The sequence below is a fragment of the Cebus imitator genome, unplaced genomic scaffold (genome assembly GCF_001604975.1).
Source record: "Cebus imitator isolate Cc_AM_T3 unplaced genomic scaffold, Cebus_imitator-1.0 Scaffold169, whole genome shotgun sequence".
Taxonomy (NCBI): Eukaryota; Metazoa; Chordata; class Mammalia; order Primates; family Cebidae; genus Cebus; species Cebus imitator.
This window is the reverse complement of record NW_016107484.1, coordinates 564947-576990: the sequence shown is the minus strand read 5'-3', so window position 1 is coordinate 576990 and position 12044 is coordinate 564947. Positions and strand designations below refer to the sequence as shown.

General features: G+C 51.6%; 1 protein-coding gene across 1 annotated transcript in view; it reads right to left on the bottom strand.

Moving 5' to 3' along the window:
• The window catches only part of ORAI1 (ORAI calcium release-activated calcium modulator 1), a 19535-nt gene extending 10280 nt beyond the window's left edge, over positions 1–9255 (bottom strand). The window contains exon 1 of the mRNA XM_017544280.2: positions 8765–9255. Coding sequence (XP_017399769.1) covers positions 8765–9064 — 300 coding nt within the window. The 5' untranslated portion in view covers positions 9065–9255. The remainder of the gene's footprint in view (positions 1–8764) is intronic.
• Positions 9256–12044: the final 2789 nt, after the last annotated feature.

Genomic DNA, 12044 nt, shown 5'->3' with positions numbered 1-12044 from the left:
AAAAAAAAAAAAAAAAAAAAGAGAATAGTTACTGAGAACTTACTATGTGCCTAGAAGACCTTGTGGCCCTGCTGGAGACAAAGCAGGGAATAAGACAGCAAGATCCCTAGCCCAGAAAGGGGAGATGGAGGGAACGTGATGGGTGCTAAACACTTAAGCAAGTAATTTATTTTTATTTTTATTTATTTGAGACAGATTCTCACTGTCGTCCAGGCTGGAGTGCAATCGTGCAATCTTGGCTCACTGCAACCTCCATCTCCTGGGTTCAAGCAATTCTCCTGTCTCAGCCTCCCAAGTAGCTGGGATTACAGGTGCATGCCACCACACCTGGCTAATTTTTGTATTTTTAGTAGAGATGGAGTTTCACCATGTTGGCCAGGCTAGTCTCAAACTCCTGGCCTCAAGTGATCCATCTGCCTTGGCTCCTAAAGTTCTGAGATTACAGATGTGAACCACAATGCTTGGGTGCAAATAAATATTTTCAGACAGTTATAAGTACCTTCGATCAATGCTTTCCCATCACTCCACTTACCAAATGCGTTCTAAAGGCAGAATCACATGTATCTTGCTTCCTCCACTCTACCATTTCTTTGTTCTTCCAGCATCTAGCACTAGGCCTCCATAAAAGGTGGCTGCAGGAGTTTAGAAAGGTAAGGCCTGGCCTAGGGTATTTCAGCCCAGGGTGTCCAAAGTGTTCAGCAGATAATCGTAGGTGATTCCTTGGGACATATTATAACTTCATATGATATTCATTGATTTACCTCATCCTTTCAACTGTTCTATGTTTTATTTTTATATACGTTTATAACATGATTTATTAGAATGCACATATCATTTACAGACATACAAATACTAAGGCTAGTGCTAATTTTTGTTTTTAAGAGCTGGGAGTCGTGCTTTGTTGCCCAGGCTGGAGTGCAGTGGTGCAATCATAGCTCACTACAGCCTTGAACTCCTAGGTTCAAGTGATCCTTCTGCCTCAGCCTCCTAAGTAGCTGGGACTATAGCCCTGGACCTCTATGCTGGCTATGTGGTCCTGGGAGGCGGAGTTTGCAGTCAGTCAAGATTGCACCATTGCACTCCAACCTGGGTAACAAAGTGACTCTGTCTCAAAAAAAAAAAAAAAAAAAAAAAGTTGAGCACATTGGCTCACACCTGTAATCCCAACACTTTGGGAGGTCACTATGTTGTCCAGGCTGGTCTTAAACTCCTGGGCTCAAGCGAGCCTCCTACCTGGGCCTCCCAAAATGCTGGGATTACTTACAGACGTGAGCCACCATGCCCTGCCTGATCCTGACTCATTAAAAAAAAAGTTTGAGCCAAGCACGGTGGCTCATGCCTGTAATCAATGCACTTTGGGAGGCTGAGGCGGACAGACCACCTGAGGTCGAGAGTTCAAGACCAGCCTGACCAACATGGAGAAACCCTGTCTCTACTAAAAATACAAAATACTAGCTGGGATTACGGGCATGGTGGTGCATGCCTGTAATCCCAGCTAGTAAGGAGGCTGAGACAGGAGAATTGCTTGAACCCAGGAGGTGGAGGTTATGGTGAACTGAGATCGCGATTCCAGCCTGGGCAACAAGAGCGAAACTCCATCTCAATAAAAAGTTTGGCTTAGATCAGGGAGCACCAAACTAGAGTCTGTAGTTTTTGTAAATAAAGTTTTATTGGCACACAGCCATGCCCCCTCACTCACCTATTATCTGTGCTGCTTTCCAGCTGCAAAGGCAGAGTTGAGCAGTTACCACTGAGACCCCATGGCTCCTTTAACCAAAAAGCCAGCTGACCCCTGGATGACATCAATGATCCCCAAGGAAGGCTATCAAATAACAGTTCCACAAGATTCTCCTCTGAAGAAAAGTCTATGGTCTTAGCAGTCCGAGATGTTCCTTCCCGAGAGCATATTAAAGAACTCTTAGAAACATCATCAGAGAGAAATCTGCTCTCTATGCTGATTTTTACTTATTATTTGTTTTTGGGATAGGGTCTCACTCTGTCACCCAGACTGGAGTGAAGTGGCACCATTACAGCTCACTGCAGCCTCAACCTTCTGGGCTTAAGTGATCCTCCTGCCTCAGCCTCCCAAGTACTTGGGACTACAGGCATCTGCCACCACACCTGACTACTTTATTATTATTATTATTTGTAGAGATGGGGTCTCACTATGCTGCCCAGGTTGGTCTCCAACTCCTAGGCTCCAGCTATCCTACCTCAGCCTCGCAGAGTGCTGGGATTACAGGCGTGAGTCACTGCACCTGGTCTGCTGTCTACATTTAAACTTTATATTCAGTTTTATTTCTCAACAGGAATTCTCCCCTTCACCCTCAGCCCACACCGATTACCATAGGGCTGTCTTAGAAGCCTGCTCAGAGTTATCCTTCAACAGCCAGGGACCCAGCAACCAGCAGGGTTCAACACTGCTCTTGGTCAGAATTCCCAAAATATGCCACACACATTTGTGAAATTTTACAAAGGAAGCACCCTCCCCTTGGGGACACAGCAAAATTCCATTTCTCCATAGCCTGGTGTGCAAATCCAGCACGCAGAATCTTGCATCTGGAAGATTTCAAAAGCCCAGTATACCACCTGCATGGGTGGTGGAAATGAGAGGGTGGTAGAGTGGAAATGGCTCCCAGCCAGACAGACAAGAGAATGAATTCTATTAGCTGGGGAACCTTAACCTCTAGAAGCTTTAGTTTTCCTGTTTACAGTACATACTTTTAAGAGTTATGGTGATGATTAAGTAAGAATGAAAGAAAAGTATTCAAGCTCATGCCTGGCACAACAGGGTTTCCATAAACAGTAACCACCACGACTTCCACCATCATAGAATTCATCATGTAACTCCTGTCTAGAAACTTCAATGGCTCCCTGTTGCCTATCCAAGAGTTCAAAGTTCCCAAACAGCCAATCAAGGCCCTCCATCATCTTGCCTGGCTAGATTCACATTCCCTACTACTTCCTACACACCGTCAACCCCAAACACAGCCCCTGTACCTTTCCCTGAGGCCCTGTAATTTCTTATTTTTAACTGTTCCTGCCATTTCCTTTGACTTGATGGCTCTTTCTTAAGTCCTAACTCCACCACCCTCAAGGCTTGCGAAGAGCTGGATTCTTCTGACTCAGTTAACCCTTAGCAGCCCTAACGCCATGAGAAAAAGGGTGAGCAAGTTTCTGGGATACCCAGGTCAAGTACTTTGCAAATATTACCTCAATGAATCCTCATACCAACGAGGTTGGTACTATTACTCCATTTTATTTTTAAAATTATTTAATTTTTTTTTTTTGGAGATGGAGTTTCACGCTGTCACCCAAGCTGGAGTGCAGTGGCATGATCTCGGCTCACTGCAACCTCCACCTCCCTGGTTCAAGCAATTCCCCTGCCTCATCCTCCCGAGCAGCCAGGATCATAGGCGCACACCACCATGCCTGGCTACTTCATTTTTAAGATGAGGAAACTGAGGCCCAGAAGGGTAAAATGACTTGCTCAAGGTCTTGCCTTTATAAGAGACAGAGCTGGGATTTGTTTTTTAATAAAGAGACGGGTCTCGCTATGTTGCCCAGGCTGGAGTGCAGTGGCTATTTACAGGCACGATCCCACTACTGATCAGCACCAGAGTTTGACCAGCTCCATTTCCGACCTGGGCTGGTTCACCCCTCCTTAGGCAACCTGGTGGTCCCCTGCTCTCAGGATTTCACCATACCGATGCTGAACTTAGTGTGGACACCCAATCAGCATAGCGCACTACAGCCCAGAACTCCTGGGCTCATGCGATCCTCCCATCTCAGCCTCCCGAGTAGCTAGGACTACAGGCACGTGCCACTGTGCCCGGCTAGAGCTGGGATTTGAACCAAGCTGTCTTGCTCAAGTGTCAGTTCTGATCTTGTTCTGCTTTAGCCTCTCCACTGTTCCCCTCCACTCTGATGCTTCCTCTCCCACAGCCACGGCGCTACACCACAGCCACAGGGCTCTGCAGCTTCCCAGCCAGGTGACCCTGGGAAATCTTTCCTCTTGATGACCACCTGTACCCACTGTAAGGTTAGCCAAGAAAAAGGAGAGTAGACCCAAAGTCAGGCAAACAAGTTTTTTTTTTCTTTGAGATGGGAGTCTCGCTCTTGTTGCCCAGGCTGGAGGGCAAGGGTGCGACCTTGGCTCACTGCAACCTCTGCCTCCTGGGTTCAAGCAATTCTCCTGCCTTCTGAGTAGCTGAGATTACAGGTATGTGCTACCAAGCTCGGCTGATTTTTGTATTTTCAGTAGAGACGGGGTTTCTCCATATTGGTCAGGCTGGTCTTGAACTCCCAACTTCAGGTGATCCACCCGCCTCAGCCTCCCAAAGTGCTGGGATTAGGACGTGAGCCACTGCACCAGCCTCAAGCAAGTTTTATTAACCTGCCAGGCTGCCCCGTAACAATCAAGGAGGCAGTCCCAAGCTTACAAAATGAGGGGTTTATATGGGGTGCGAGGGGCATAAAGGAGTTTCAGGACTGAGATAATCTATCCGCTTGTAACAGGCACAGAGATAGTTTGTCAACTTGTGACAGACGTACACTACATCATCCAGTGACTTTTGTGGAGGCAGTTCTAAAAAAAACAGCATTTTGGCCGGGCGCAGTGGCTCAAGCCTGTAATCCCAGCACTTTGGGAGGCCGAGGCGGGTGGATCACAAGGTCAAGAGATCGAGACCATCCTGGTCAACATGGTGAAACCCCGTCTCTACTAAAACTACAAAAAAAAAAAATTAGCTGGGCATGGTGGCTCATGTCTGTAATCCCAGCTACTCAGGAGGCTGAGGCAGGAGAATTGCCTGAACTCAGGAGGCGGAGGTTGCGGTGAGCCGAGATCGTGCCATTGCACTCCAGCCTGGGTAACAAGAGCGAAACTCCGTCTCAAAAAAAAAAAAAAAAAAACACACCATTTTACAGGTATGTATAAAACAGGAATTTACAAGTATGGAAACAAACATTTGCTTTCCCTGTCCTTCCCGAGCTGCCCAGATGGCTGTCATCAGGCTTTGTTTAATTGTAGCGCCTGGATAGGCGTTCAGGAATGTAGCTGCACAGCAATCAGAGTCGGGGGGCAGGGTCAGCTTGTGCGGAGGGGGTTTCTGAGGTAGCTTGTCCCTAACACCCACCTGGTTGTAGGAAGATCACACAAGATGCTACATGGGACACTGTCTAGCCTATTGCAAGAGCCTAATCAACAACGGCAATTATAATTACTATCAGTGATCAGTACTAGGAACAGTGATAGCAATTTCTTGCTCATTTCCACGGTCCCTGAACTCTGAACATGTCACAGAGGCTCAGTGTCTTATGATTTGAGTCCTTCCTTCCAACTCATTTTCACAGAAATCAGAGGCAACTTCTGAACCAGCTCTAGAACCTGGGAACAGAAGGGTGCTGGTGGGCAGAGAACTGAGGAGGCAGATAATCCAAAAATAATTGATCCCAGGTCGTGGAAAGCATTTTGTTTACGGCAGCAGACTGACCTTCCCAATTATCTTCTGCTTAGGCTAATGTTACAGCCTACCTTCCCCAGCAGACGAGATCACCACATGTACTTGCTACCAGTCCTGCAGGGGACGGGGTCAGGCTGAGGCTAGCTGCCTCTCGATGAAGTATAAACTGAGGCACAGAGGGCCTGAATCAAAGCCCACAAGAGTACGCTCGGCTCAAGAGCTGGACAGGATGCTGATCCTAAGCTATATCCAAGGCCCATTGCTTTGTAACTCTCATTAGAGTTTGAAGGATGGTTCGCGCTGTTCCCAGAAACTCCGTCTGCAGCAAGAATCTTGTCTGCAGATCAGAGAGGGTCCAGGCAAGGGTGCAACATCAGACCCTGAAAATTCCTCAATGTTTCATGGGCCCAGTCTGGCCTCACAATGAACCTTCATGTGAGTCCATGGGACAGCAGGATATCTGCCATCTCCGTATGCATAAGAAAACTGGCATCATAAACAAAGAAAACCGGCATCAAAGGGGTAAAGCCACTTGCCTGAGGTCCCCCACCTCCCATCCCCAACACTTCATGGCCACCTGGCCAGGCCCTTCTACCCATGAAGTGGAGAATCTCTCAATTCCCTCCACACTTTGTGGAGGACCCTCCCTCAATCTCACCTGGTAACCCTACCCCCTTGGCGATCAAAGGTCAAGTCAGCTTCTCTGACTTTCCAGGTCTCTGGGAAGGAAGCCCTCTGGGGGCAGGAAGTTGGTTGTGCTGACTCATAGGCCAAGGGAGAGTAATCCAGGAACTTGTCACTCCGTTACCATGGCATTGGGGCAGCTGGCACCCCCTCCTTTCTGAAGCTCACTTACAGGCTAGGCGTCTAAGGTGGGGTGGGATATGGCAGGACCCCCATCCTGCACCCAATCCCATCTCTCCTATAGATTTCCAGCTTCCGGGTACATCCAGTTACCCTCTTACAACTGCAGAATGGAGAGTCATGGGGTTCCATCCTTCCCTGCCTGCATAACTTTGGGGATTCCATCAGCAGAGCCAGGAAGCCTTCTCCACCCAAGCAGGGGAAAATAAAAAGTCCCCAAGAGACAGACTGGGTAGGCCAAGGCCCACTCTATGCCATTGGCTGCCCCAGTCTCCTGACTTCCCCACACTGTTTTTAGCAAGAGGAAGGAGATTACACTTGACCATGAGGCCTGTCTTCAGGAGGAAGAGAGGACTTGAGAAGGCAGGAAAGTGTCATTCATCTGGTTTTCACCCCTCAGGAGTGAGAGGGGGCCTGGGGCAGTTATAAACTCATGACAAGAAAAGGGGGAACCATTATCTTAAACCTGGAGCACTGCAGGGAAAGGCTGACAACTGGTAGCTCCCTCCCTGTGCAATTAGAAAAGTTTCTTTGGCTTAAAAGAAACTCTTTTGTCCTGTTTCTCATTTTCTAGGCCTGTCCTAACATGTCCGTGGCTGGACATCTCTCAGAGTTCCTATAGACAGCAATGGGTACCAGTGCTTGCGCAAGTTCTGAATGCCAGCACACCCGAGTTCAAATCCTGCTCCCCAGGACTGGCTGTGCGGTCTTCGGAAAGCCCTTTGACAAAATCACCACAGAGAGTTGTTGAGGAGTTAAGGCACCTAGCAGAGTGAGTGTTTAGCAAATGCCAGGTCTTTTCAGAGACTCTCCAGGCACGAGGCAGAACCTGGTCTCTTTGGATTTGAAACTAACAGCAGAATTCTGTCCTATCTGAACTAAAAATGTGAATGCTGTCCCTTTATACAAACACACTCCCTGATTTCCTCTCAGGGGCTCCCTCAATTTTATTCTCAAAGTCAGAGAAACTTTTGAGTAGCAGCCTTCTTTGACAGATTCAGGAATGAGGCCCAGAGAGGGAGAGTGAGCTGCCTGAGGTCCCAAAGGCAGCTAGCAGGCGAGCAGCCAGGGCTGCTTCCCACTCCCCATCTCCCCGCCCAGCGTGCTCTGGGCCTCTAAAAAATTCAGGCTCTGCTGCAAGGCAAAGCAGGGAGAGTCCCAGACACACTCCCTTCCCAAGAAAACACGAAGGGTGCAGCCACTCCCTGCCTCAAGGCCGAGGGCTTAGCTCACTTGTGGCGGGGGCAGGAGTGCTCTGGTATACCGAACTGCGGGAAGGGGAGGCAGAGTCCATTCACGCAGGCTGATATTACCGAAAGTGATAATAATGTAGTTATCATACAGTGACCTGCGCCAGAGAAATACCAAGATGCTAAGCCTGAAGGTATCCCCAGAGCCACTTCTCAGGCCCATCCATGCCCTCAACCACCCAACACCTCAGAGGTTTCATACTCCAGCTCCTTGGGATGTGGGGGAAGGAAAGCATGACTAGCTCCTAGATCAAGGAGCCCATTGGGCCGGGCGCGGTGGCTCACGCCTGTAATCCCAGCACTTTGGGAGTCCGAGGCGGGCAGATCAAGAGGTCAAGAATTCAAGACCAGCCTGGTCAACATGGTGAAACCCCGTTTCTACGAAGGATACAAAAATTAGCCAGGTGTGGTGGCACCTGCCTGTAATCCCAGCTACTCGGGAGGCTGAGGCAGGAAAACTGCTTGAACCCTGGCGGCAGAGGTTGTAAGTGAGCCGAGATCGTGCCACTGAACTCTAGCCTGGGCGACAGTGCAACACTCCGTCTCGGAAAAAAAGAAAGAGCCCATTCAACGGGAACACGTCCCTCCCTCCTCCCCCACACGCAGTGACTCAGTGGCAAGTTTCTGGAGAAAAAAACTGAAGGTGGGGACTGGTGGTCAAACCCCCAGGCTGAGGCTCTCGGAAAATGCGGCGGAAAAGGGGTGTCAGGAAATCCCCTCTACGAGGTGATAAAAGAACACGGCCAATATCTTCCGGCCGCAGGTGTGGGGGCACAGGGGAGACTTTCTCTTCGTCCCCACCTCCTGACGCCCCCAGATGGGTTCGAACCTTTGAGTCCTGACTTTCCCCTCTGCACACACGTGGGGCGGGTTCTTACAGAACTAACTTCGGGATGCATCTACCACTCTGGCTGGGGCAGGTGTGGCCATGTGGAGGCACCCGAGCCCCCCAAGCCGGGACTCCGGCATGGCTGGTCAGCACCCCAAAACGGAGTCACTTGGCGCCCACCTGCGCTCACAGCCAGCGCCTCTGCCCCCCGCGCAGCGCGCACCGCGGCTTCTCCCGGCTCTTCCCTTTACCCGGCCCGCCCGGCCCGCCCAGCCCGCTCCCCAGCGGGCCCCGTCGGGGCTGCGGGAGGGAGCGGCGGGGACAGCAGAGGGGGGAGGGTAGGGCGGCCAGCTCACCATGGCGAAGCCGGAGAGCAGCGCCGAAGTCCGGCTGGAGGCTTTCAGCTTGGCGCGGCTCAAGTAGAGCTTGCGCCAGGACAGCGCCTGCATGGAGTGCTCGTTGAGGCTCATCACCTCGGAGTAACTCTGGCCGATCCAGTCCGGGTAGGTGAGGGCGGGTGGCGGCGGCGGGGCCCCCGGGGGCTCCCCGTCTCCGCTGTGGCGGCGGCTCCGGCGGCTGCCGCTGGTGGTGCTGCAGCCGCTCGGGGGAAGCTCGGGGCTGCTGCGGCTCGGGGGCGGGGCGGGCTCCGGATGCATGGAGCACGCCGCCGAGGCGCGGGCCGGCCCGGGCGCCGCCTGCCCCCCACGCGGGCCCGGCCTCGCCCGGCCGGCCGCACAGGACGAGGAGGACGAGGTCGAGGGAGTGCCCGCTGCCCCAGCTTGCAGGCCCGCGGCGCCGTTGGCAAGAGCCCCCCGGAGGTAGCGACCCGAGCTTGCGCGCGGGCGGCGTCCCGGATCCCCGGGGCCGGGACCCCGGCGCGCGCCGCGATTGGCCGCCGCCCCAGGCTGTTTTGCATGCTCCCCGCCCACCTGGGCTCCGCCCACGGAAAGGTGGGCGGGATTGTGGGCGTCACGTGACCCGCCCGCTCCGACGGCACTGCCCCGGGTCCCTGGCGCGCCCCCGCCCCCGCCTCTTCCTGGAAGCGCCCGGCTGCCCCGGGACTCGCAGTGCTCGCGCTCCGGCTCCTGGCGCCGCCCCTCTCCGCAGCTGCTCCCGTGGCCCTGCTCCCGGAGCGCGGACTCCTAGGTCGGGCCGCCTGAGGTCACCTCTGGGCTCCTCCTGAGCCCCGTGTCCCCTTTGGAACAAGTTGGCTCAAGGTCTGTAGGAAAAAGAGCGGGCCGAGGTCTAGACTTTATTTGGCGCTTACTGGGTGCCGACACTGGTCTAGGTGCTGAGGCTGGGTAGGGTGGTGAAGGAGATGGGCAAAATCCCGTGCCCTCATGGAGCCTGTGTTCTGGAGGGGAAGACACACAAACAAACACCAATGAGCCCATTTCATAATAGTTTAGAAAGTGAAAGTGTAGAGAAAATAAAGCGGCCAGACGAGGTGGCTCACACCTGTAATCCCAGCACTTTGGGAGGCCGAGGCGGGTGGATCACCTGAGATCAGGAGTTGAAGACAAGCCTGGCCAACATAGTGAAGCCCCCTCTCTACTAAAAATACAAAAATTAGGCCGGGCGCGGTGGCTCAAGCCTGTAATCCCAGCACTTTGGGAGGCCGAGGCGGGTGGATCACGAGGTCAAGAGATCGAGACCATCCTGGTCAACATGGTGAAACCCCGTCTCTACTAAAAATACAAAAAATTAGCTGGGCATGGTGGCGGGCTCCTGTAATCCAGCTGCTTGGGAGGCTGAGGCAGGAGAATCATCGCTTGGACCTGGGAGGCGGGGGTTGCAGTGAGCCGAGGTCACGCCATTACACTCCAGCCTTACAGCCTCGGTGAAGAGAGTGAAACTCCGTCTCAAAAATAAATAAATAAGTAAAGCAGGCTAAAGCATGTGAATAGTACGGGAGCTGCAATTTTAATTTTAAAATACACAGATTCGAGCCGGGCGCGGTGGCTCAAGCCTGTAATCCCAGCACTTTGGGAGGCCAAGGCGGGTGGATCACGAGGTGAAGAGATCGAGACCATCCTGGTCAACATGGTAAAACCCCGTCTCTACTAAAAATACAAAAAAAAAATTAGCTGGGCATGGTGGCGCGTGCCTGTAATCCCAGCTACTCAGGAGGCTGAGGCAGGAGAATTGCCTGAACCCGGGAGGCGGAGGTTGCGGTGAGCCGAGATTGTACCATTGCACTCCAGCCTGGGTAACAAGAGCGAAACTCTGTCTCAAAAAAAAAAAAAAATAGATTCAGGGCAGGGAGCTTTTTCTTTCTTTTTTCTTTTTTTTTAGGGTAGGGATTTTTGGTCTCTTGACCACTTTGTTCACCTGTGTTCACCAGCATCTGATATGTACTGGGGTGGCCAGTAGCTATATTTTTTGAACCAGTGAATCCTCAAACCCATTCAGCAGGTGTCTTCTGAGCAACTATTAAGTGCTATGTTGAGGGATTCCAGGAAAATGATAACATTCATGGAATCTTATATATCAGTGGGGGGTGGAGAGGGACAGGAAATAAAGGTCACACCTTTCTGACTTAGCTCACATTTTAGCTGAGACGAGCCTGCCATGCAAACAGACAGGATTTAGCTTTCCAGGGTGGCGAGAGAACTGCTCATGCCAAGACTCTGAAGCAGGGATATTTGGCTGTTGGAGCATCGGAAGGACAATTTTGGGGAGCAGAGGTGAGGTAGGGGTGTGTGCAGGGACTGTGCTAGGGAATATCTCCTAGGACGGCAGCTCCAGGACAGGGACCTTTACTGTCAGCTTCATAGCCCCATCCTCAGCATCTAGAATATTCCTCGGCACACACTCGGTGCTCTAATTTTTTGTTGAGTGAATAAATATGGGAGAGACAGGAATGAGTGACAAGCATGTGACATTGCAGGTCAGCGAGGTGAAACTTAACTCTTCTCACCACTAGGGGGCGCGCCCCCACCCAACCGTTAGAGGATGAAAACTTCACCCCAAAAAAGTCTCTGGCTCCCCCAGAGGACTTTATTGGCGTTTTTGAAATTAAGATGGGGGCGAGGCGCGGTGGTTCACACCTGTAATTTCAGCCCTTTGGGAGGCTGAGGCGTGCGGATCACAAGGTCAGGAGTTCGAGACCAGCCTGGCCAACATGGTGAAACCCCTGTCTCTACTAGAAAAAATACAAAAATTAGCCAGGCATGGGGTGGCGCGTGCCTGTGAATCCAGCTACTTGGAAGGCTGAAGCAGGATTATTGCTTGAACCCGGGAGGCAGAGGTTGCAGTGAGCCGAGATCGTGCCACTGCACTCCAGCCAAGAGTCTATCTCAAAAAAAGAGGGGGAAAAAAAGGGCACAACAACAATGAAGATGGGGAACTTGGAATTTGAAATCCCACCCCACCAGCCTTGCTTCTCGGGTGGCTTTTGTACTTCTTATCCCTTTTGCTCAGCATTTGTGTCTCAGCTCAAATAACACCTCCAGAGAGACCTTCCCTCTCTGCTGAAGTTGCCCCAGCATCACAATCTGTCACCTCAACTTGATTTCTTCCCTTTATAACTGTGATCACTACAGCATCTGAAATCATCTAGCTTATGCATGTGCCTTCATCTGTTTGTTTAAGCATTAAAAACAAAAGTGTGGCTGGGTGTGGAGGCTCACACCT